This window comes from Rhodamnia argentea, chromosome 1, assembly GCF_020921035.1.
Source record: "Rhodamnia argentea isolate NSW1041297 chromosome 1, ASM2092103v1, whole genome shotgun sequence".
Taxonomy (NCBI): Eukaryota; Viridiplantae; Streptophyta; class Magnoliopsida; order Myrtales; family Myrtaceae; genus Rhodamnia; species Rhodamnia argentea.
In genome coordinates, this window is record NC_063150.1 from 19,845,644 (window position 1) to 19,871,112 (window position 25,469).

The 25,469-nt window shown below is 37.3% G+C and overlaps 3 protein-coding genes across 5 annotated transcripts in view; all 3 read right to left on the reverse strand.

Annotated features, from left to right (window-relative positions):
* Positions 1-25,469, reverse strand: part of LOC115753955 (peroxisomal membrane protein PMP22) — a 491,710-nt gene that overhangs the window by 178,724 nt on the left and 287,517 nt on the right. The gene's annotated exons all lie outside the window — the stretch shown is intronic.
* On the reverse strand, positions 106-5,876 carry LOC115753948 (casein kinase 1-like protein 10). Its single transcript, XM_030692814.2, has 14 exons — positions 5,050-5,876; positions 4,870-4,910; positions 3,952-4,021; positions 3,673-3,821; positions 3,496-3,591; positions 2,934-3,004; positions 2,372-2,433; positions 2,200-2,263; positions 2,033-2,117; positions 1,751-1,877; positions 1,595-1,668; positions 1,420-1,480; positions 1,098-1,231; positions 106-787 (listed from the first exon to the last, which is right to left on the reverse strand). Exons 1-14 carry the CDS (start codon positions 5,123-5,125, stop codon positions 506-508), a joined length of 1,392 nt encoding a protein of 463 aa, XP_030548674.1. The 5' UTR covers positions 5,126-5,876; the 3' UTR covers positions 106-505.
* On the reverse strand, positions 7,950-16,451 carry LOC115753947 (serine/threonine-protein kinase tricornered-like). The gene is made up of 14 exons (XM_030692812.2): positions 16,091-16,451; positions 14,865-15,256; positions 12,764-12,938; positions 12,197-12,280; positions 11,875-12,116; positions 11,550-11,769; positions 11,229-11,308; positions 11,030-11,114; positions 10,369-10,500; positions 10,161-10,274; positions 9,936-9,983; positions 9,189-9,273; positions 8,641-8,697; positions 7,950-8,435 (listed from the first exon to the last, which is right to left on the reverse strand). The coding sequence occupies exons 2-14, from the start codon at positions 15,083-15,085 to the stop codon at positions 8,332-8,334; spliced, it is 1,647 nt and encodes a 548-aa protein (XP_030548672.1). The 5' UTR covers positions 15,086-15,256; positions 16,091-16,451; the 3' UTR covers positions 7,950-8,331.

Consider the following 25,469-nt stretch of genomic DNA (forward strand, 5'->3'; position numbering starts at 1 on the left):
TTAATACAAGGTGAAGTTCACTGTAACATGAATGTGAATCCTGAAAGAGTTGTGCTAGATCAAAAGAAGGCAATTCAGCAAAGATCCTCCACCAAAAGCAGAACATGATACAAAGACACCATTACATTAAGAGGGGCATTGATAGCATCTTATAGATATGACAAATATTCTTGAGCAGAAATTAACAGGTACTTATTACAGCTACAAACGGTCTCAAACATATTAACAATTCCCTCAAGTGAGATTTTCTCGAACATTCTTGCCCCAGATAATGCGTTTTTTTTTTCTTTTTGACGGAAACAATTCCCGATGGAACAAGGAGTCCTAACTGCTTCAAGAACTTCAAATAGGTTCTTCAGCTTCTGAATAGAACCCAGCAACGGAGATGTACATATGCAAGGAAAGTAATCATGTCTGTCTCATAATAGCCTCCTGGGTTCATACACTACAGCGACATTAGAGCACCAGCAATGCACACCAGCCCCATCAGGCAGAATTCCATCATTTATTTTCTCTTGCTAGTGCCAAGAGAGAGAAGCTCGAAGCTCCGAAGTGCATCCTCCCGGCTGCCCCTTGTGGCCCCGGAACGGATGAAGGATGACGATTTGGACTCGAAACCAGGTTGAACCCTCTGGTTGGTGGAGAGGCGTCCATTGCTCGATACCAACCGGCTCGACCGACCATCACTGGGCTCACCAGAGGAGCTTGGTCGGCTGCTCGATATTACTGCTCTCTTTGAAGTACTTCCATTGCGAGAAGAACTGCGGCCTTTCTCAGAATCGGGTTGCTGGGAATAAGAACACGTCACTAATGAGGCAAAGACACGCTGACTACAGACATAAACAAGATCCCAATTTTAGCATGCACCCAACCCCTTGCGTGTGCAGGATTGTTAATTACTCCAGTGCATATGCAAGAAACAAGCATCTGAAAGCATGTAGCACTTTCTCAAAGCATGCACGTGTAAGTCCCAATTAAATGGTAACCCATATGTACATGTGAGGATGGACCCAAAGACAAGTTCCCAACAATTGTTCATTGAAGAAATATAACAAACCACCACTTGGATACATTTTTCAATCGTAATTTCACTTTACCACGTCCTTGGATGAGGGCACGTCATCTGAAGATCTGTGCCTGGAATGATCACCAGGCAAGCCATGGCCAGAGCCACTCCTCCTAGCAAATGCCTCAACTGCACCTGAGATTCTCTCTCGAATCTCTTGTCCCACTAGACAAATATGTCGAGAAATGTTCGTTAAATTGACTTGCCATTTGACGTGAAACACACTATAAAAATACAAACTGAAACTTCTCTACATTCTGCTTCTCTAGTAGAACTATAGAACAGAAATTTTGCAAGTTAGTTACCTACACTACTGACACACATAAAAGCTTTACACTTTTGAAGGAACTTACCAGAAGGTCTTTCTGCTCTTTCCGCAGAAGGTCCTGGATTTAGAGCAGGTTTACCGCTTGGCTGTAAGAAAAACACAAGAATTAAGAACTGGAATTCTACAACAAAGGCAAATAGGCACTACAAATTTTGTGATCCCTAATAAGTCAAAATCCAAAGGTGGAAACTAAAGATTACCCGTGCTCTAGAACTGGAGCCAATCTGTGGGTATTTCAGTATGGTCCAATCGAAAACATAGTCAAATTGATAACCTACAACATGTAATATATGTCTTCAGAAATCCACAGAAAGACCACTCAGCAAATAGATAACCCAAAGAAAACTCGCCCTCACCTTCACGAATAAATAGATCCCGGAATAGCCTCTTCAGGTATGAATAATCTGGTTTGTCCTCAAACCGCAACGAACGACAATAGTGGAAGTATGATGTGAATTCAGATGGATATGATCTGCAGAGAACCTGTAAAGTACATGGTGATGTTCATTTCCTGTCCTGATGTTAGTTTCCTAGAAAATGGGACATGCCCAGAAAACATGTTGCATCCAAATCCAATAGATTCTTCGCCAAAGTTAGAATGGGTCCCATCAGCATCCCTTAGTTAAAAGCAACTATACCTCAATGGGAGTGAGCATCTTCTTTTCACTAATCTTGTCATATTTCTGCTTTTTAGTGCCTGCTTTCAGGCCCTGCCATGGAAGGCTGAGATGCAAAACAAAAGAAGTGTCAAAATATAACTTGAATAACAGCATAGGTGAAACAAGCATCTCGGTTTGCTGTCAACCTTCCTCGAAGAAAGTACATAAGCACATAACCAAGAGATTCCAAATCATCTCTCCTACTTTGTTCTGCATGAAAAATAAAAACATATCACTATGCACTCATAATGTTTGAAATTTGTCTAAAGTGCTTGAAAATCGAAAAATGCCTCTGTTGGATGCAAAATATACACTGACCAACTCCAAGATGAGTGTTGACACTTGCATAGCGAGCTGTTCCTGTAAGATTCTTGTTTTCTCTGCAAAAGGAAGATAAAATGTGTAATCAATGATTCCCCCCTTTGGACTTGTTCAAGGGAACGGGAAAGTTCTAAAACAGGGAAAGCAATTTCAGGCATGTGTATTGTCACTTCAGTGAAAAGACAAACTGTTGAAAGCATGACAATGGAGTCAATAGACTTTCATGCCTAAGACAGACAGAAGCAAGATATACTTTAAACAGTGCTAAGGCACCAAAGAAACCCAGAAAGTTCCACTTTCTTTGCAACCAAGACGGTTTTACTTCCTCAGATACCAAACTAATTTACAGTTTTACCTGATGAACACACATTCTTCTGGAAAGAAGATATCATTCACATACATAACTAGCATAACAAATTTAACAAAGAACAAAATACCGTGGAAGTTACAGTTCCAATTCCCAGCTTAGCTTACGTGCATGAAACAGACAAACACACACTTGTTCTGGATATAGATAAAGACAGTATTCATCAAATACAAAAGTATGCATCTCCAATACCTGTATGGAATGTGCTTGTGCGTTTGTAAATCCCTGTATTTTTTAGCAAGACCATAGTCAATAATGTACACCTGTTAGGAAAAAGTCCAGCAGTATTAATGATAATGCTCAGGTAAAACAAAATAAAGAGATAAACACAGACGTGACTGGTGCAGAAGTGAACAGTACGAAATGCTAGTGAATATTTCTACATGATTTCTTTTCATTAACACTGGGTTTCCTTTCCAATCCTCCGTTGCCCATAGTAGGCTCTCCTTTAGGAGGTTTCCATCCATCCCATGGAGCAGGTACTTAGTCCAGCCCTAACCAGTGGGTTGTGGGCATGTGGTCCCAAATGTCAAATATTAAGCATAACCATTTGCATATCTATCACCATAAAAACAAACAATTTAACCAAACCAATATTCCAGATATTCTTGCTTCCACCATCCAAAACCCCAAAGAAAAACCATATGGAAGTCTTTCAAAGACATGTGAGAGTTCTGCATGACTTCATACATATACAACTATAAAGGAAATTATATATGTGCTAGAAGAATCTATAGGCGAATCATCAAATTACCTGATTAGCTTTTCGCCCTAAACCCATCAAGAAGTTGTCTGGCTTTATATCACGATGGAGAAAACCCCGTGAGTGCATATACTCAACTCTATTTATCTGCAAAAGATGCGCAGAGTGCAAATAAGTTTGGTATCTACTTAATCCAAAAGCACCATTCATTTAAATAGGAAGACTTACTAATTGATCCGCGAGCATCAAAACAGTCTTCAAAGAAAACTTCCGATTACAATAGTTAAATAAGTCCTCCAAACTTGGTCCAAGAAGATCAATAACCATTACATTGTACTCTCCCTCGACTCCGAACCATTTCAGATGGGGAATACCGGCTTCAGAAATTAAGAACAAAACATTGGCCAAAGAATAATATAACGTGTATTACATCACCTGTAACTTACACTCATGCAAAGAGAAAGAAAGGAAGGTAGAAAGAAAGAAGAAGCATTAATCGCAACTCACTTCCTCCCTGAAGCAGCATGTATATTTTTGACTCATAGTGAAGCTGAGGGTGCTTAGTCTTCACAGATTCCTGAATATCAGGTTCCATACAACAGAACATACAAAAATTTAATTCCTTAAATAAGTCTACAATTCTCACACTACAATAAAAAGAGGAATGCAAAGAGTAAGAGGGAATATCAATTATGAGAAAAAATATTAAGGAAATAAAATCTGGTTCAATTTAGAAATCAGCTAAGTGAATTCATATTTATCAATCTACCAATAACTGACAACAATGCTTGAGAAAGCACCTTCAGTTGAGAGGTTGCACTAATAGTTTTCTCTGAAGCTATCTACTCAAACCAACAGAACATATGAGACAACATTTTCTATGGTGACACTAGAAGATGCCCAAGATGAAGGGGCACCTATGACTGCAATAGCCACAGGTGCACTGAGAAATGAAATAGGCTTGTCGTGAGTAATAAGTGTGATGTTTGCGTCGAATCGAACAGTTTAATCCGAAATCTTGCAAAGACCCACTTTCAGGATGATTAGACAAAAAGCACATTGTACTTGTTCAAAACCAGGGCATAATAAAGATGAGTTCCAGGCTAAATTAGCTACAGTACTAACAAGGAAACAAAAAAAAAAAAAAAATCACAAAACAGATGAACATATAGAAGCCACACCAAATTACTAACAAAAGCTACTGATTTCCTCGCGAAGCATTATATAAATAATCAATCACACGTTTCCTTCAGAAAGGTCGACTATATATCATTAACGAAATTTTTTAGAAAAATGGCATTCATGTTATCAATGCCGCAATGCAAGTTCTTACCGTCAGGCACCATTAACCGACAAAATTTATATTCATGGACCACATCAGGCAATAAACTCCCATCATCTAAACCACAAGCTCCAGAAACTTACCAGCTTTATTGCCACTTCCTCTCCACTCTGCACATTAATTCCTGAACAAAACCAACGAGACATTAGTCGAACATGCTCCGATCCACCATCAAGAAAACACAACACACAGTCCCAAATCCAAGAAAAGAAAAAGTGGTAAGAACAACCATTGTTTCAATGGAGTAAGAAATGAATGCATACCCAAATATAGTTCTCCGAACGATCCGCTACCGATCTTTCGGCCAAGCTTAAATTTGCCCCCAATCACATGATCCATGATCCAATCGGCTCCGGAAACGAGACAGTACAACAAACCAACCAACTTTTCCCCAACTCCGACAAATTCTGTCCCCGGGTCAGAGCTGATCCAAACACATAATCCTCAAGATGCTCGTTCCAGATCCAAACGCAGATTCTATCTCACATGAAAGAGGATCTTTTTTCTTCAATTGCAGATCGATCGACTTATCGCCAAAATCAAAACGCAACCCAAGCCTCTCGAAAAAGAGCTAAAAAAAAAATATTTTAAGAATTTACAACAGAACCCCACAAATCTATGCAGGGAACTCCGGCGTCGGAGACCCACGAACCACAATCCTCAAGGAGAAAACTTGAGATATACCCACGAACCGGCACGAGAAAGCCCTAGCGGAGGCGTCGATGATGCGACATTTGGCCAGCAAACGAGGAGGAGGGAGAGAGAGAGAGAGAGAGATTGATGGCGAGGAGAACAGGAAAAGGGAAACTTTGGAGTGGGAAAGGAACAATTCTGGCAGCGAGTTTCAGAGATTCAAGACAAAGGAGGGAAATTTCTGGGGCAATCAATCCAGAGACGGAGGTATCTTCGGATCTGCGTTCAAGGACGGAGGGATTTAAGGTTTCTTGGCAAAGAATTGGAGATTCTGCAGAAAAAGAATAGAGAGAGAGAGAGAGAGAGAGAGAGAGAGGAAAAGTGATGAAATTGGATGATTGACGAAGGGAGAGAAGGAGAGAGAGGAAGAGAGGAAGGGACAGAGAGGGGGGGAGCGGAGGGGTGATATCATTGGAGGAATTTTCTTATAATTTTTTTTTTTTTTGTTTCTGGGTTTGTTTTTTTCATTTTATTAATAGGGTCTATTTTGGTTTTGATTGCTTTGTTGTATGCATCTGCAAAAATTCTTCTTTTTATTGTTGGAATATGCGTGTGAGAGAGAGAGAGAGAGAGAGAGAGAGAGAGAGAGAGATAAGGTGAGGTGGGTATCTTCTTGTTGTGCATGAGCTCTCTCCCATCTGGCACTTTGCCCAAGCAAGAAATGATAAATCACCCAACATTTGGATGCCTGAATTGCAGACACCATTTTCCTTTTCAAACTAAAAAATAAAGAAAAATAAAAAAATGTTTCTTTTACAGGATGTGCAGACCAGTCAGTTACTTGAGCTCCACTCCAAGATCATTAAAATTCTCATGCTTGAATGTACTCTAATTAGGATAATGATATAAATGACCCTTGACTTTGTCTCAATGTGTAACGTAATTTCTGAAACTTTTAATTTATTCAATACAATCGGCATTTTAGCTCATTGTGCAATGTAGTCCTTGAACTTTTATTCCGTTTGATGAGGCCCTTAAGCAATGTTGAACAATTTTATGTAGTCCAAGCACTAATGAGATGCGAGTTTCACAGCATCAAGCCTCGTATAATGAGCCGAGGTTAGCTTTACACCCCCTAATGCAAAAGTGAGAAGCAGCATTTTGCATGATCGATTGGAATCTCGTAATATAAGCATTCATCGGGATTTAATTAAGCGAGAATCACCTCCACAAGAGAGCACGGGATAGTCGATTAACGCTACTTATATACATTGAACCTATTTCCTCTAATGGTGTGCTAAATGAAATTCCAACTTTTTTTTAAAAAAAAAATCTATCAATTAAACCAACATATTAAAGGAGCGAACAAGTCACTGCTGTCAAATCCACCTAAAAGAGAAATGTTCACCGTATACTTTTGGCATGAGAAAAACGTGAACAGCACATTCGTCGTATTACCTGTTAAGGTTCATTAAATGCCGTTAATATGTCAATATCTTGTGATGTTTGAAATTTACAGTGCTTTTAGGAAGTGTCACGTGGACGACAATCATTAATCAAATCCTTGGACGTAATTATACTTCACGTTATGAGGCTAACAGATACCAAATCGCCTCTGGCCAATAATAGAAAAATCAATAAATTGCCCCAAGATGGTAACTTAGCCGTTACTATGCTTGCTAAAAAAAAAAAAAAAAGGAAAAAAGCATACTATGGATCCACATCCAAGCTTCAACCGGCATATGAAGACATACAAGAGAGACAAGAAATAGTATGCGAAAGCTGGTCCAGACACCATCTGCCCAATAAATCAAACTCGAAAAACCAAACTTCTTCGACTAATAAGGATAAGTTTATGCCTCGAAGAGATCAGAATGGCATTTATGTGAATCTTTAGCTATCATGATCTCTCTTTGATAACTAAGTACTAATCTATCCACCAGAGTTTAACTTCTTCATGCGACCCGCCACGTCCACAGAACTTTGTAGAAATGAATGATCGACCAAAAGTCATCAGGTCGCAAATTTGTAGAAATGAATGATCGACCAAAAGTCATCAGATCGCAACCAATTTCGACGGCAAGTTCCTCGGAAAGCTTAGAAAATCTCCAGCGACCTAACATGGACCGTTGCAAACTTCCAGAATCCACACCAGCGCTCCCAACTTCAAGGAGCTCACTGCACCCACTCCCAACCACCAAAAACATGAAATATAACCAAAACCCCAAATCCCTAAATGGATTGAATTCTGGGGCAATGTCGCAAAAGTCAATTGAGAATTGTTTTGCAGAGTAGTCCCTTCGAGTTGTGATATTACCTTTTGATTTTTTTTATTTTATTTTGGGAGATGCCTCAAAAGATTGTTCCAGGCAAAACGGGCGTAAAGAATGAGGACAGAGTCACTGCTGTACTCTCACTGCAAAGCTGCCAGATACCACAGGACTCTGTTCTCCACTGGGAATGTCGGTGCGACAAACAAGCGGCATCTCCTCTGAACATCTCCTTCTCCTTCGACCACGAACAAAAGAAATGCAACCGAAAAAAGTGATTCCCACCCTTTTCAAGATGACATTCACACTTTTTTTTTTCTTTACTCACAGTAGTATTCACACCTTAAAGCTTTCACCATCTATTGCGTTTGTTTAATTACATGACCACTGCGACAAAAGAATGCACATCACTCCTCAATTGAATCACAAGGAATAATTTTTCGCCAAACCCCCTATCTTACAGAGTTTTGCAGATTCAAGCTACACCCGAGGGCGACTTACGACATCACCATCTCAAACTTGGTTGTTTAGGGGACCCTTGCCCTCCCCCCAGAAAGAGTCAATCTACAACACCGGAGCGCACAAGCGGCAAAACTAAATGTGTCAATCTTCAGTTGGAAAACCATGAAGAGTCAGCGCAGGTCAATTAGATTCACTTTGCTTCTCGGGAACTTCGAGTTGACGGGGCAGGAGGTTCATAAAGCTGCCGTGAACAGGTCGACTCGCTGCTGTGCCCGACTCATCATCTGTGAACATACAAATACACGAGGGAAAACCGATAAGCTTCTCGAGTACCAAGGTTCAGATGTTTTTCTTAGGTGGCTTAATCAAAACCTTTCCTCAGCATAGAAGAGCATAACAAGCTATGCACTTATTTGTAAAAAAGAAGAAGCTATGCATGCGTGAACATGTCTTTAGAGTTATCAAGACAGCATTCTCTACAGCTCTTACCAAAGAGAGACTTGATGGATGGCCTTTTGGGTTTCGTGTTCTTCTTCTTCAGTTCGGCTGTAAACAGAAAGACCAAGTAAGTGAACTATATATGCACTTCCTATGAAGAATGCCATGCTTTGAAAGGGAAAACAGGCCAGGACCGTCGAAACTTTATCATAAAAAATATTATGATGAGACTAACTGGAAAGATGGAACACCATACATGATCCTCTTTAAGATAGGTTTAGACTGGTGTAGAATGCTAAGCATCAACAGTCCAAAACCTATACTAATTTTTTCATGTAGGACAGAAAACAGCCTGACTGGTAGAGTAGTTGAAAATGAAACAGAGCAATCTGGTCCATCTGTTGAGTTTGGCATGTTCATAACCATAACATGGTTTCCACAAGCTTCAGAGAGCATCCGCCAGAGTTAATAGTATATAGACAACATCTGCAGTATCACGTCGTAGAATAGCTCCATGTTTGCTGATGCCTTATTGCATTAACAAAGAGAAAGCATGCGAGTCCATCAGACTATTAACAATTCCAGAAAGAGAAATATACCCATTCCAGGCAACTGATTATCATTAACAATCTCAAAGTTCTTATATGTGTAACCGACAAAGTTGATGTCCTTGGATGAGAGCATCTGCAGTCAGAAAGGGAACAAATCATCAGATGCCAGTACACTTCCAGATAAAAGTCTGTTAGAACACTTCTCTCCGTGTGTGTGTGTGTGTGCGTGTGCGAGAGTGTGTCTAGAGTCCCAAGGGTGATCCCTTTTGCTAGAGAGTAACAGAAGATCTGAGAATATAAGAAAGGTATATGAATACAGCCCATCCCAAATCTATGAACAAAAGAGAGGGTAAAAAACAGATACTTAAGACCATGCAAATCCACGATAAAATCAAATTGAAAAGGCCTAACATAAAAAAGAAAAAAACTTGATGTTCAGCACAATTTTCAAGGTTAATTAGGTTTTGGCAAAAACCCCTTAAAATGGCCTCCTCCTTGAGGCCAACAATTTGGTCCAACTTAACCCAGTTAGTGTGGCCTTTTATGGATACAAGGTCAATGAAAAATACAGAATATAAATACTTGATTTTTCCGAATTGACCCCTTTGAGGCAAGGACTAGACCACAAAGGTTCTTTGCATTGTCAAGAACATGAGGAAACAACAGTACCACATGATTATAAACGTGAACCTTGCATTTACCAGAATGCTACCAAGGCAGAAGCCAAAAGATTAGAATATAAGTAGGAATATGGTACAGAAATAAAATGAATCAGACAATGATTTATGTAGGAACCTTTCTCCATGGGCCTGATCTTGTTGAAGTTTGAATTTGATTGTCGGCCTACATCACCATAGAATAATACATGTCAGAGATAGAACGAACTAACTATATCAATCCTTACTAGTCAGAGATAGAACGAACAAACTATATAAATCCTAAAGGCAGTAATCTGCCACCGGTATTTCTTCCTTCTGCAATCATTTTCATGCCAAAGCAATACACTATGTACTCGTCTACCTCTTCAAATTTTTCGAAGTTCTGCGTATCCAACTCATCGTTGACCTCAGGAATAAAAGCAGCTTTCATCTGATACAACCGGTCCCATTCGATCCCTTTAAACCAGGGATGGGCCTGAATCCACAAACGCACCGCTTTCAATTGTCATTTTCAGCTCATTAGCTGTAGCAGTGCAATAGTCAAGAATTGAACACTTAAGAGCCCATACTTTAATTTCATCAGTCCCTTTCGTTCCCAGCCTCTGGTCAACGTTACATAGAAGTTTGCTTATGAGATCTTTAGCTTCTGGAGACAGCTTTGCTTCTTCAGGAAATTTCAAATGAGTTCTCCAGTTCACAATCTGCCAAGGAAAGCATTTATATTCAATAATTGTGCTGACAAAAGGCCAAGTATAGATGACTGAATTAAACAACATCACGCATGAGAATTCCAGCTCAAAATAAAGATGTCATTTTAACCTTGAAACCTGAATAATTCAATGTGCTCAACAATGCATTTATAAGACTATTATTCATTTTAAATTACAAAAATCCATAATGACTCATACCACATTTCAGCCACCACTATGCAAGTGTTATGAACTGTTCATCAACGTCATCATCAAAGAATGATGGGTTCATACATCACCGAAAAAAGGCCATAATTCGGTTCATATCTACAGCTGCTGTCTTACATATAAATATTAACATTCACATCCTGTTGATGAAAAGAAATTACATTGTTAGGAGTAGAACAACATCCCTAAACACACATATTGGTAACAAGAGGAGCTCATCTTCTATTAAGTGACGCAACTTCATATTCCAAAAATACATTGCCTATGAAGGTAAAGTATCAGCGGAATAAAAAGTATTTCAATGCTAAGATACCTTTCTACATGTTGACATAGGATCGTCGGAGTAAAAAGGAGGGTATCCCACAAGCATTTCATACATAATGGCACCAAGAGACCACCTGCAGAAGTAGTAGTCAAAGATCACCACAATAAATAAGATAAAGAGAGAAAATGACGAGGAGATTTCATTTTCTTTTCCACTATTTCTTTATTTCTTTCTAGAAAATACCCACCAATCACATTCCATCCCGTAACCTTTCTTCAAAAGAACTTCTGGGGCAATATAATCCGGTGTGCCAACAGTTGAATAAGCCTGCATTAGGTCTTGTTAAAAGTTTACAACACAACATACACAAGTACCAGGATTAATGAAATTGCACAGAATAATTCTGAAAATTGGCCATGAATGATCATCCACATAAATCACATGCATGTCCCAGACAAGAGCAACAGAGGAACCACAAAAAAAAAAAGGAGGATTAACCACAATCTGTTTTGTTTTGAATGATGACTGACCAAAAAGATAACACCAATCCTACTTGAGTTAAACTTACCAGCGTCCTTCTGTTCCTCTGCCAATGCTGCAGTTGCTCCTGTTGAGTGCGCTTTGATGCCACAGGTCGGCCATCACTTGAAAGAGCCCCACTAAGATTGTTTCCCACAGAGAAGTCCTTTTCTTGCAGGTTACTGCAATCTAGCGGTTTACATAAACCAAAATCTGATAGTTTCATATGACCATTTCTGTCAAGCAGCAAGTTGTCAGGCTTGATATCTCTGCAACATAAGATGGCAAGATGCATCATTAGTCATTTCAACAAATCATAAGGGAAACAGCTATAGGAAATAGAAGTAGGGTACTGACTATTAACAATGCACGACCTATGAATATAATTATGCTTATGGATGGATTCAATTGCCAGAACAGTCTCTGCAACATAGAACCTGGCCTCATCCTCAGTCAATATGTCCTTTCTCATTAGCAACGTCATCATATCTCCACCAGGTAGATACTCCATAATGAGATAGAGATATTCTTCATCCTGGAAGGAGCAATATAGTTTGACAATGCAATTGCTATCAACCTCTGCAAGTAGATTCCTCTCTGCTTTCACATGTTCAACCTGAATAATACATTCGCAAGTTAGAAGAAGATATAATAATATCCCGAATCCCATCATTGGCAGCCTGGAGACAAGTATACCTGCCCTCTACGAAGCATCTCAGATTTTTTAAGCTTCTTCATAGCATAAACATGACCTGTCGCCTTCTCCCTACATATTCTGACCTGCGCCATAAAAGCAAACACTAGAATCACGATCAAAGGCTTGATTTCCTATGGAAAGGGATCAGAAAAAAAGAAATATACAGCCAACACATAGAAAAATATGAAACTCAGAGAAGACATGTAGATAGTTTAAAGAAGTATCAGAACCAAGCACATCCATGTAAAATGCACAAGAACACCTCAAGAACTATATTCCCAGTCTACTGCAGATGCTCAAATAGATTATGGTTCACAGAAAGAACAATTTTCTCGCAAGAAAAGCAATCTTGAACACTAAATACAGTTCCCATATCTGTGACTATGCTGAAGTCATTCGACAATCAAATCAGATTATTGTGCTAAATAAGAGATCCTCGTATACAAAAGAAGTCATTGGCAAACCAACTACTCTACAAAGACCTCTTGCGAAAAAATTCAAGTCTACACCAACAACATAAGGGAATAATGGACATGGGGCACTGTGTGATAACCATTATGCCATACCTCACCGAATGCACCTTTCCCTATCATTGTCAATGGCTCAAAGTCATCAGCACCCATTTTATGCCTCTGAAGCCGCATGTATTCTGTTTCCTTCTTCTCCAGGTGCTTGAGCAAATTGTTTTGCTCTTCCTCGGAAACATCGGCATCAGCCAGCTTCATTTCCAGTATATGACGACTACAAAACATATATTCACTTCACTACCATGAATAGAAAGTGGCAAAAACTTTTTAATGTATGAACAGACCCCAACCATCCCGACGCATTTATGGACAATACAGAGCTCAACTCTACAAGTACACATATAATGATACATCAAAATGCTCTGTCGTTATTATTTGGCCACTTTCAAAGCAAAAGCGCACACATACACACATAAGTGCGAGTATACCTTTTCGATACCTTTTTCAAAGAAAAAAAAATGCAAAATGTGACTTCTCTTATTAGTTTCACACTCTGGAAATCAAATGTATAGGCCGCGAGATATCGACAGAAGAAATTCTCAAGCAGCTACAGACTAAGTTGCCTGTTCTCATCTTTTGCCATGGTCCAGTCATCAGGACAGCTACTTAATCCTGAGTCAACATTCTGCATTAATGGGAAGTATTATCATGTCGATACCAGGGGACCTTCATCAAAATATATATGTAACACGCATTGTTAGATTGCTAAATTTCACTGTTTGCCGTGTTATCCCTGTCTGCTCTGTTTTCATATGGTGAAATATACATCGCTGGCCAAAACAGAGTGTCCTACAATGAAAGGAGCCTACCTGGATCCAAAGCTTTAGAAATGTGAGGGATTCAATTATTGATTATTTTACAATGCATTTTCTACCATTAACATCAGAAGATGCAAGAAGGAAAACCTCTACCACAAACAGAAAGCAAGGAGAGATTAAGAGGCAATTGACTGCCCAAATGTGGAGACGGTATTAACTAGGTGCAAATATTTTCTCCATTTAACTAAGGTTCTTCACAATTGTAAAGGATGTTGTACTGACATCAACTCTGTGTCTCGCAGAACCCTTCAGAGTAGGATTTAAAAGCCAACTTATGGTTCTGACCTAGAAGTCTCATTGAATGAGAAAAGCAGTTTCAAGAATTAAGTTTTCTTGTCTTTGCCAAAACCATAATACATTCATTGTTCTGGATAGGACCAAAGGAGGTAGAAGACAACTACAATATTTTAATTTAAACTAATCATACCCTACATCTCGCTACTCTTGCAAGTAAAGCACATGCTTTTAGAACTTTTCGGCATTATCTTTCCAACACTTCCTACTTCACTTTTCCTCCTCCATTTAAAAAGTTCAGGCCTCATCTGTGGATGAATTGAGTTAAAGACCATATTTCTATCCACTACCTGAAGTTAGCATCAACTGCTCTCACTGATACATGGAAGACAAACCACGTCCTGTTATAACCAGTAGAGAATAAACTCTAGCCAGTAAAAAAAAAAAAAAAAGAATACTGACATCATCATTAGGAATATCATTGTCATATCTAGGATACTCCAATGAATAAGGCATTAAGTAATTAAAGTACAAATTTTGCTTAGGTGTTCTACAAATTATGTCCACTCCCCCCCTCTCTTACACGATTCGTTACAAAGGCTTTTTGACAAGCAATCTCTGCACTAGGTCGTGTGAATCGAAAAGTATCACCCTACCACCCCAACCAATATTTACTTCACACCAATTCACTCATTTGATGTGCTTTAAGGTGACATCATTATTTTCGAGTATATTGCGCCCAATTCCAGTCAATAGCTGAGTCTCTACTAACTTTCCCTTAAGCATATTTATTGCAGTAAAATGATCATTCTTTGAACTCATAGGTCTTCAAAAAACTAATTTGAAGCCCTGAATTGATCTGCACATTATATCATGTGGCAGACATATTAAGAATAACTTCCTCATTTACTTGCAATGCATCTCCCAAAAGAACCCAATCCTCAGAAATGGCGACTCAGAGAAAGGAACAACTTAGCATATGAGCATATAAAGAAAGAAGTACTTGGCACGATCCAATAGAAAAGAATCATATAAACATGTAGTGCTGCTCGTTTAGTTCATCCACAATTGCCAGAGTAAAACCATACCGCTCTTTCCTTTCTTCAATATCCTTCATTTGCTTCTTGTAATGATTTTCTATGTACTGCTTTGCTGCTGCAACTTTCTGCTTGGTGACATTTGAAGGTGCTTCTTCACTTGTTGGAGGTTTTGACCCATCTTTCCCATTTCCTGCAATGTCTTTCTTTTTTGACGACCTTGCTCCATCTTTGGACTTAAACTTCCCGAACCAACATCTTGTGGGGTCCATTAGCAGACTCCCAACTCTAAACTTTACCACCCAAATCTACTTGTCAATTAATCGTCACCAACTGCTAAAGAGCACAAACTGCACTGGGCAAATATCTCATCCTGCAGAAGGAAATGTCCAGATCCTTGCACGCCATTAGTCACTAAATGGCCTAATTCATGCTCTTCATATCTACAGAAATAAAATGATAGTAAGTCAGCCCCATAGGAATATATAATTACATTGAAAGGGCAGACAACAATTAGACACAACATTCTGTTCCTGAAGAATCATTTCAGGTTCTCCAAGGAAGCAAAACGCCTATCAAGCATTTTAGAACAAGATCTATAAATGACCAAACGGACACGCTTCTTTTACACAAAAGCTACAATCTATAGCCAAATGGCACACTCCCGAAAAGTCAATACTGCATTGAAACCGCCAAGTACACTATCCATGCACCTTGTTGCCATTAGAATGAAATGCCATGGCCAGTTAGATTACACGTGCCACAAGCAAGAACTCACATAACGAGAGTCACCTGAAGGCTCAAGTTAGAAAACAGAGGGACAAGATTTTAAATTCAGTGGCATTCGGTGCTAAAAATACATTAAATCCTCCTTAGCTCAGCAAGAGATCTCATGATCTTAACTGACAATATATCCGAAACGCAACTTTAATTAGTCCACACAAGCATCTCGACCATTGCAAGCCACAGTATGATCCAGTTAGGTGACGCGAAGCAGATTGACACTTTTAGAAAGAGTGAATAAAAACCAGATAACTCAAAATCTCCAAAATCATTGGCCAGGAATCACTTGAGATAGAACGAGAAAGTAAAGCGGACATTATTTCTGGCGATTGCATTCCAATGCACGGAGCAAAATTCCCAAACGGAAGCACCCAACGCGACTCTACAGCCAGGCGGATTTCTCCATTTTTCACAAGGAACGGTGAAGCAAATGCGGCCAAACAAAGAAGAAAAAACACTCATTGTCCGATTCCAGAAAGCAGGGCGGAACTGACCAGCGGGAAGGTACTCCAAGCAAATTCCGACACTCGCACCGATCCAGAAAGCCGGGCAACCAGGCTAGAGAGAAGAGAATCGCCAGCAAAACCCTCGGAAACCCTAAAATCGAGGCAAGCACGCCATTCCGGCGAGGCGGCACGCCGCGACGGCGACGGCGAGGAATCGGGGGACGGCGCCCGCGCGCGGAGACGACTGCGGGGCCGGAGGCGGAGATCACTGCCGGGACGAGTCGGAGAGAGCGCAATTCGCGGCGAAGGAGAGAGAGAGAGAGAGAGAGAGAGAGAGAGCGACTTTTACTTGGGTGGAGTTGTAGTTGCTGGTGGTGATGGTGTGGTTGAGTTCATGATTCGCTCTCTTTCTCTCTCTCGATGCTCCTTTTCTCTGCGCGTTGAAACTTTTGATTTTCTTTTTTTTTTTTTTTGCTTGTCTCGTTTTCCTTTTCTGCGTTTTCCTTTGCGCGTATTGAAAATTGAAGCCCCCCCCCCTCCCTCTCTCTCCGACACACGCTTTTACACAATTAAGACATTCGAGGTTTCTGATCGGATGACGTGGATTTGCTAGAAGATAATTTCGTATAAAACCCATATTTCTTTATTTGCTCTAATGATTCCGGTAAATAAATTCGTTATCGCGTCGAACTATCGGGACCGTTCAAATATCGTACGGTTCGATTATATGGATTTTGAATTCACTAAGATGACCTTATCCTTCGACTTGATGATGAGTTCTTGCAATGCATGCTCATATGTCGGCAAGGTCTCGTACATGTGGAAGATTCCACAAAGCAAACCAGATAGATGACATTTATATAAGTTAGATGATCGAAATTAAATTTTATCGTGTCTCTTTAAGAAATGTCGAGTTAAGTAGCCTTAACTCGTTCTTATATAAGTGAAACCAGAAAATATTGACTAATTTAAAAATCGTAAAATCATTCATGCACCCTTCTTATATCAATTTATCTCATTAAGGAAACTTACAAATGCATTGGACAGGTTGATCTTTTCACAAAAAAAAAAAAAATGAAATTTCGCCTTAAACTCTTATGTAACCTTATCCGTTATATTGGATGGGTCCGGTTTGAAATTTAAAAAAGGTTTAAAAAAAAAAAAATTTTTTAACCTAAAAGGATTTAGGAAAATGCTAATTACGTTTAGTAAAATCTCATTTGAAAATGGATTTGGGTTGAATGATGTTTGGTAAAAACATTCAAAGGTTTGATGAATTTTTTAATTTTAATTAAAAATTACCTATTGTCAACGCAAGAAGATAAATAGTAAAGGAGGGCAAATCGAAAATATAGGAATTGATGAGGTTAGTTTTGAAACAAAAAAATTTTAGCTTCTATAAGCAATCCTCCCTATTGGCTTTCGCTCTTCAAGCATTTAACTGTGATTCTTTTAATAGGCTTTGAGGGCTAAAAGTCATTTGGGAATACTGAACCAAACGCAACCTATATCTTTTAAGATCGTTCAGGGAAGTGAAGTAGCTGAGGTCTGTAGAAGCCTGAATAGTTACACGATTGCTAAATAATAAAGGGAGAATTTAAAGAAATGAATCAATTATTACAAGTTATTATCGAATGATCTCTACATAATTGAATGTTATAAGCCTATAATTAATACATGTCGCTAGAGCAACGAAGAAAATCTGTCTACCATCTTTAGGTTTAGGATCATTATTGGAATCCTTTCTTTTTTTCTTTTTTTTAGGTCGAAGATCATTAGTGGAATCTTCTTCCTAAAGTTTGTGCAAGAGAGAAGGACAAATTCGACCAAAACAAAAATGAGGGCAAAATAGGAAAAGACGTTTCACCTATCGGACGTCAAGAGATTTTCAAGACCAAATTTCAAAACACAGTAATAGTTAAAATAAGGAACAACTTTACTCTACCGTCAACACTCGGTGATGATTTTGAAATATCTAAGTTTACCTCAAAATGACGCGACAAGGACACCACGAGTATCGTAATTTCACGTTATGTGCTCAATTTGATATTACAATTTTTCAATCGATCATTAGTATCATATATTTTAAAGAAACATTCATATTTATCATTACGTATGTGATTTAAAATTATTGCATATAAGTAATCGTTTTAAGTTACTGTCACTCAAGGTGAATAATTTTTAAAATTTTTTAAATCGTTCACTTTGAGTGACCTTGGCGATTTTCCTTGCCCGAGAATTCGACTCGACATTATAACTCACATAATTTGTGCAAAAATTTCTTCTTCTTTTTTTCAAGCTATGTTATTTAAGTGTTTGATTAAATTATGTCACTCGTGGTGAATATTTTTAAAACGTTATACACTCAAGTAGTCAATTGAAGAACTATGGTACGGATACTTGTGGTGTCTTAATTTTATCATAGATTAGTTCGACCTAAAGACAAAAAAAAAATGGTCTAAGCACTAGACTTTGTCTTTTTTTTTTTTTACCAAAAATTTGCTCACGAAATGTCTTTTCAGGACGTGCAACCTCTCCCAAACTTCAAACAACCCTTTTTCTTTTCTAGGAAAAACAGTGGATGGTTGCTTCTAGTCAAATCAAAAGTGGTCATCAGTCATCACCATACTTTTGTTTTTGGTCGGAATGGTCATTGCCATAATTAAGAGCATTGATTTCCTTTCTTTTTCCGGCGATTAGGGAGTGCATGAAAACTATCCGAAAATAAAATTTATGTTCCAAATCTATTTCTGAAATAAAAACTCATTTGATAATGTAATTCTATTTTTTTATTTCTGAATAAAAAGTTGTTCCAGAAATATATTTGAATGAGAAATGAGAAACAATAATTTTCTACTTCTTGGAAAAACAAAAATAGAAATCTCACTTTTCGTTAAATACCCGCCGTCGTCGACTACAACTTGGCCCCCGGTCGGCCATCGCCGCCTGCCGCCACTGGTCGCCTGTCACCGCCCGCCGTTGCCGGTCCCCTGTCGCCGCCTCCCGCCATTGGCCGGCCGACGCATTTTTTAAAATTAGAAATTTTCAACAGTTGTCAAACAAATTTCTATTCTAGTAGTAGAAATTTTATATCGTTATCAAACGCATTTTTTTGCTCAGAAACTCATTCAGAAACAGAAATAGAAAAAACTATTTCTAGCCAAAAATCTATTTTTGGAATAGAATGGTTATCATTCACCCCCTAGTTGGCTAATCCACGGTTTGAGAAGTACAAAACATGACTCATTAACTCTTTCATATGCCGACAAAAAAAAAAAAAACTCTTTCATAGCGAGTTAAAATTGCTAAAAAGAAAAATTGTGTGCGATTATATTGAGGAAAAATCCCATTGAAATCCTAAACTTTCCCCATGGGCGTCGAAATTTTAACGTCTAGTTAAGACGGAAGTCTAATGAAATGTACTTTTGAGGTACCAATGCAAGATCACGGGTATCGACAAGACGAGAAAAAGTAGAGCACAAGTGTCTCACATGGAAAAGTTTAGGATTTTCTATTTTATGGGATTTATCCCTTTTATAAAAGTAAAATGGAAGTAGTAGTGTTTGGTCATCTTGTCAAAAAAGAATAATTTAAAAAATATTTGTCTAAAAATAAATGCTCGTATTACTTGAAATAATTAATGAAAGATGTTTCCATTGGCATTTCTGTGGACAATAAAATAATGGTTCATTTATTTTTGTAATGGATAAAAGGTGGTCATTTTCAAAAGGGAAAAACCATCAACTGCGCTAATCTATGTATAATTTGACAAATTCATCTAAAAAAATTACAAAACCAAAAATTTCGAACTTGTACCAACATGACACATTTATTCAAGTTTTTTTTGTAACCCAAAAGTCTAAAAAATATGCTCACTATGACATCTTTACCCCATATTATTTTTTGTGACTCCAAGAACCCCAACCTTGTAGGCATGTGACACATTTACTCCAACATTTTGAGGTAAATATGTCACACCGATTCAAATTTAAGATTCTTTTCGTGTTACAAGGAAACGTATCACACTTGGTATTAATTTGGGATAAATATGTCACATATGTACAAATTTGAGATTTTTTACGACATAAAAAAGAATAATGGTTAAATGTGACATAGTATGTGGTTTTTTTGTGGCCTTTTTCCATTTAAAAAACAAAAACGCGTTTCCAATCATCTTCTCCTCGATTGGCGGAAAATGAATAGTTTGAAGAAGAATATATATATTAAAATGATAGCTTGTATCACTTACAAAAATAATTGGATGAAAAATATTTTCATTGTTCATGAAGATGTCCAGACATTATAAAAAAATGAAAACATTCTTCATTCTATAATTATTTCAAGCGAGATAAGTGATTAATTTAAGAAATATTTTTTAAATTATTAATTTTTTGCCAAATAAATGGACCGATGGTATCGCTAGTCTCGAAAAGCAGCAGACAGAGACCAAACCTTAGGCACGAAGACAGGGAGAAAGTGGAGAGCTCTGTTTGTTTAGTCATACAATTGAAATTAATGATTAGTCAATGTGGTAATTAAAGAAGAAATATAAGATTAGTGGCATCTTTAAGGGATGATGATGAGCTGGACCCCAAGTCTCGTGGTCTGAGAACACATCACCTGCTTTTTCAATACGTTTAAAGCCTTGATGTACGCCCGAGATACCGAAAGCATTCCTCACACGTGGCACGCTCACGTGCATTGTTGGATGGTGGTGGATTTATTGGACGGGGGTGTCCATGTTAGCCGAACCGGTTCGGGTCGCAGCAAATGCATACCCAAATATTTCAGTTTTGATTCGGGTATCACAAAAATCCGAATCAAATTGAACCGTCGATAGCTTCTACTTTTGGGAACCTGCTGTCCGTTCACTTCAAATATTTTTGTTTTCCTTTCTTTTTTCGTCACTAGTAGAATAAATCATTATTTCCACTTTTTTAAAAAAAATGGGAAGAGATCTCGTACTTATTGATTACCTATAGTTGAGCAGGAATATCGTATTATTCCGATTATTGAAGTGCCTTGATTATAAGATGGAAGTTTGGATGACTCCAAATTGCTATCTTGTTATACCATATATCACCGATATAAAATTAAAAGGTTCAATTAATAGTCATTTTTGTCGTGGAAGGTATCGTGTTCCTGTAATTTGATCAAAGGATTGATTTTTTTTTTTTTTGTTGCTAATTTGTTCCCTAAATCTTTTAGCAATTCTAGCTTGCTCCTTCCTCACATTGTCCCGCTTGAACTTTTATGGGCATCGACCAAATACGATATCGACTTAACCCAATAACCAAGGCCGCAGAATTGAGAAATTCTACGGCTCATCAAGCTCACCCACATATGTAAGAGTTAATTGAAAATTTAAGTCCCCTCTCTCTCTCCCCCGACACTTGCTCAGGCTGCGTTTGGTAGTAAGGATAAAGTCCGAAATAGAATAAAGCTTATCATATCCTGTGTTTGTTGCCTGCTCAAGACAGGATAAAGTTGGAATTAATAGAGAAATAACCCATGGGGGAGGTTGGATAAAGGTGAATAGGATTTTTAATATCCAAAATATAAATTTTATTTTTCTAGAATAAAAAGGTTCTTAAAGCAATAAAAGGTTAACATAATTTTTAAATGTATTTATATTTTTAATTCTAAAATAAAAAATTTGAAATAAAAACATTCACTTCATTTATTCCTATTTTTATTTAGTGTTAATATCACAAAACATCCCAAATCGATACGCTTGGGATAAATTTACCTCAAACTCCTTTCTTGACCATCAAAAATCCTAAGTTAGTACACTTTTCACAAATTTACCTCAAACTAGTACACATGTGACAAATTTACCTTATGTTACTTTTCGTTAAATTTTATCATCAAATTGCCGAGTTAGATGACACGTGGTGATTGTCGAATGTACACGTTTGAGGATTTTAATCTTTATTTATTACAGGTGTATCAATTGGAGGTTTTTCGCGGTAGTAATCCAATTTAGTGAAAACTAACGGAGGGTAAATTTGGAACATGTGAATCAATTTGGGATTTTTTGTGGTCAAAATAATTAGTTTGGGGCAAATTTATCACGGATGTACCAGTTTGAGATTTTTAGTGGTCGAAAAAATAGTTTTGGGTAAATTTATCACATATGTACCGGTTTGGGGTTTTTTGTAGTAAAAAAAATAGTTTGGGATAAATTTGTTACATGTGTACAAATTTGGGGTTTTTTCATGGTATTAACCCTTTAATTTATATATTAGAATTTCTTTCTATCTTATAATATATTATGTATACAAATATTAATATTAAGCATTTATATTTATAAAACGTTTAAATTATTTATGTATGTTACCATAGATTACTACTTAACATAACTTTATTAGAGAACTATGGAAGAGGAAAAAAGAAAACTAAAAATAAAAGAATTTAAAAAAGAGAGGAAAAAAAATAATAAGTGAATTAGGCAAGAGTGTTTTGACAAATTTTCACCATCTTCGTTTGTGTAATTTTTAGATTCATTTACACTAATATGCCATTTAAACCAAAAAATTTACATGATACAATATGAAAATATCTGCCGTTTTTATTGCGATTCACCAAATAGTGAATATGATATAGGCAAATCAATGGATTTCACATCATATCCTATTCAAAGGACCAAACGTAAATTTATAGAATTAAGATAATTGGGATGCGTTTGTTTGCCTGAAACTTTTTTATCAAGATAGGAATGATTAAGATAGAATTAAAACGTGCGATATTTTCTTCAAGCTATATCCCCTTGTCCAACTTTATCTTATCTTGGACAAGAATCAAACATGGGATAGGACATATTTTATCATAGTGGGACTTTTATTTGGCTACCACATGTAGCCTTGAGATTGGATTGGGTGATGAGGATTTGTTCGAAGATAATTTTCAATAAATCAATTACTTTGATTAGCTTTAATGCATCGGGTAAATAAATTTACCCAATTAAATTAGGGGTGAGCATGGTCTAGGTTGATCCGGTTCCTCAAGAATTGAGGCGTAGTCCCATTTTCCATTCAAGGATCGAGGACTTCCGATATGGCGATAAAACTAAATTAGTGTTATGTTTACCATTTATAATGTTTTGTTCTCATTTGTTGTTGATGGGAGTCATTTCTTTTGTGCCCACATTGATCAAGAGACACAATGAGAGATAATGACTTGCTATAAGTACTTGGCCCCCTCCTCTTGTGAAGTAAGGCTTGTCCTTCTTCCATTATATAGATGGATTAAAGGTAACTAAAAGGTTTATTTAATTTAAAGAATAAATAAATAAATAAAAGAAATTTAGTTCGTCCGGGCGGCTCGGTTCCCTCTTGGAACAAGTTCTGCTGATTTGGATTAACGGTATGTATTTATGACAATATATACATTTATACCTGTGGTTTTTGGGTGGTTAATTCAGTTTTTGTATACAGATTTTGAATGATAGTCCATAGTGATTTTCTAGACTTTTGGTAACTATTGGACTTGTTCATGCATAAGACCCTGCAAACAAACTAGATAAATGAGATTTATATAAGTTATAGGACTAGAATTAATCTTCCTCGTATCTTTTGGAGAATCTTCAATAACTCATTCTTTATAGGTGAACCCAAAATATTGCATATTCATAAAAAGGTCTTTGTAATATAAATATCAAGAACAACTTATCTTCATTAATATTTTATCCTTTTAATAATGATACTCTGAAAATATTCTTGCCTACTTATATCAATTTCTCCTATTAAGGAAAATTACAAATGTTTTGGATAGGTTGATTAGCTATGTGGTCATTACCAAAAATAATTCAACCAAAAAAAATGACCAAAAACAAAAAAAAAGGATGAAATTATGAAGAAAAAAAAAAGAGAGAGCCTATGATCAGGTTGAGTGAGACTTCCTTGATGCATGCATGACTATAATGGGTTTCAATACAAGATGGGTTTTAAGGATTATGCAATGTGCCACCATAGCCTCCCTCAATTTCAAGCTTAATGGGGGAACCCTTTATCCTCTTTGTACCACCGAGAGGTTTAGTAGAGGGATCCTTTGTCCCCATACTTATTCATAATAGTGGCAAAAGTGCTTTTCTCGCTCATGAAAAAGGCTATGGATGATGGAAGTGTTAGAGGAATCATACTAAACAAGCTTTGCCCTACACTTTCCCATCTACTATTTGTTGATGATTCTATTTTCTTTGTGGATGGGAAGGTTAGTGAATGCCGAAACCTTGCCTTTGTCCTAAATCAATACTACTTGGCAATAGGTCAAGAAATTAACCTCAACAAATCGGGAGTATATTTTAGTGCAGCTCACTTTAGCTTCCTAAGTTGAGAAGGAATATGGCCCAAGAATTGTGAGTTCTAGAGATTGACAAAATTGGGAAGTACCTAGGAAACTCCTCTAATTGGGGCTAAAAAAAAAAAAAAAAAGATGTTCGTATGAATTTTGGTAAGAGTAAACATGAAGTTGGAAGGTCAGAAAGAAAGTTTTATTCCAAAGCAGATAAAGAGATTTTAATCAAAGCAGTGGTACAAGCTTTGCCACAATATGCGAATCACATTGTCTATTTACAAGCCTATAGAGAGGAAGATTGTTTCATTCTTGTGGAAAACACATGCATCCAAGATTGGAGATACTGAAGCAAAGAAAATATGTGGGAAGTTCGGGCTTTAGAGACTTCATCTCTTTTAACAAAACGATGCTAGGAAAACAAGCTTGGAGATTTCCTCAAACTTCATATGCATTATGGTGTAGTGCTCTAAAAAGATGTTACTTTCCAAAGAGCAATTTCTGCATGCGGCTAAGGGCTCTTGCCTATCATGGGGCTGGCAGAGCCTTCTTATGGGAAGAGATGCCATTAAGAAGGAGGTGAGGTGGAAAGAGGGTGACGGGCATCATATTAGAATCAAGGAAGATAGATGGCTAAAAAGATGTGTATTAGAAGAACTAAAAAATTAGCATGAACCCAACATGGTTGCAAAACTTATCGCTCCAAATAAACCCGTCTAGAATGAGCAACTTTTACACAACATGTTCGACGAAGAAGTTGTGAATGAAATTATGACATTCAAAATTTTCGATGTTTGATAATAACATTTAGATTATAAAGCTAAGTATTATCTATCGTGAAACTTTGGATTACTTGTTAGTTGTTAATTTTGTGAGGTGCAGAAGCGCATAGGATGATTTTCCACGCCTTAATCGCCCGAAATTTGATGCATTAGAATCAAATTGATAGATGTTGATATGTATGTTAGTGATGTAGACTGATGGTAATCAATTTATCGCCATATTAGTCATAGATAAGGGAAGTATTTTGATAATTTAAGTATTTTGATAATTTTCAAATTTGAATTGAGATGTTCCTAATTTTTTATATTATAGTGGATTCAAAAGACTTTTTGGGAACGAATTTGGTTTCTTT

Bases quoted from the DNA above. Each gene is read 5' to 3' on its own strand.
- LOC115753948 (XM_030692814.2), bottom strand. From the start codon at position 5,125: ATGGATCATGTGATTGGGGGCAAATTTAAGCTTGGCCGAAAGATCGGT. The intron at 4,911-5,049 runs GTATGCATTCAT...GGTTTTGTTCAG, and splicing joins GTTCGGAGAACTATATTTGG to GAATTAATGTGCAGAGTGGA. The intron at 1,232-1,419 runs GTAAGTTCCTTC...ATATTTGTCTAG, and splicing joins AAGAGCAGAAAGACCTTCTG to TGGGACAAGAGATTCGAGAG.
- LOC115753947 (XM_030692812.2), bottom strand. From the start codon at position 15,085: ATGGACCCCACAAGATGTTGGTTCGGGAAGTTTAAGTCCAAAGATGGA. The intron at 11,770-11,874 runs GTCGTGCATTGT...CTTATGTTGCAG, and splicing joins AAGCATAATTATATTCATAG to AGATATCAAGCCTGACAACT. The intron at 11,309-11,549 runs GTAAGTTTAACT...GACCTAATGCAG, and splicing joins AGAGGAACAGAAGGACGCTG to GCTTATTCAACTGTTGGCAC.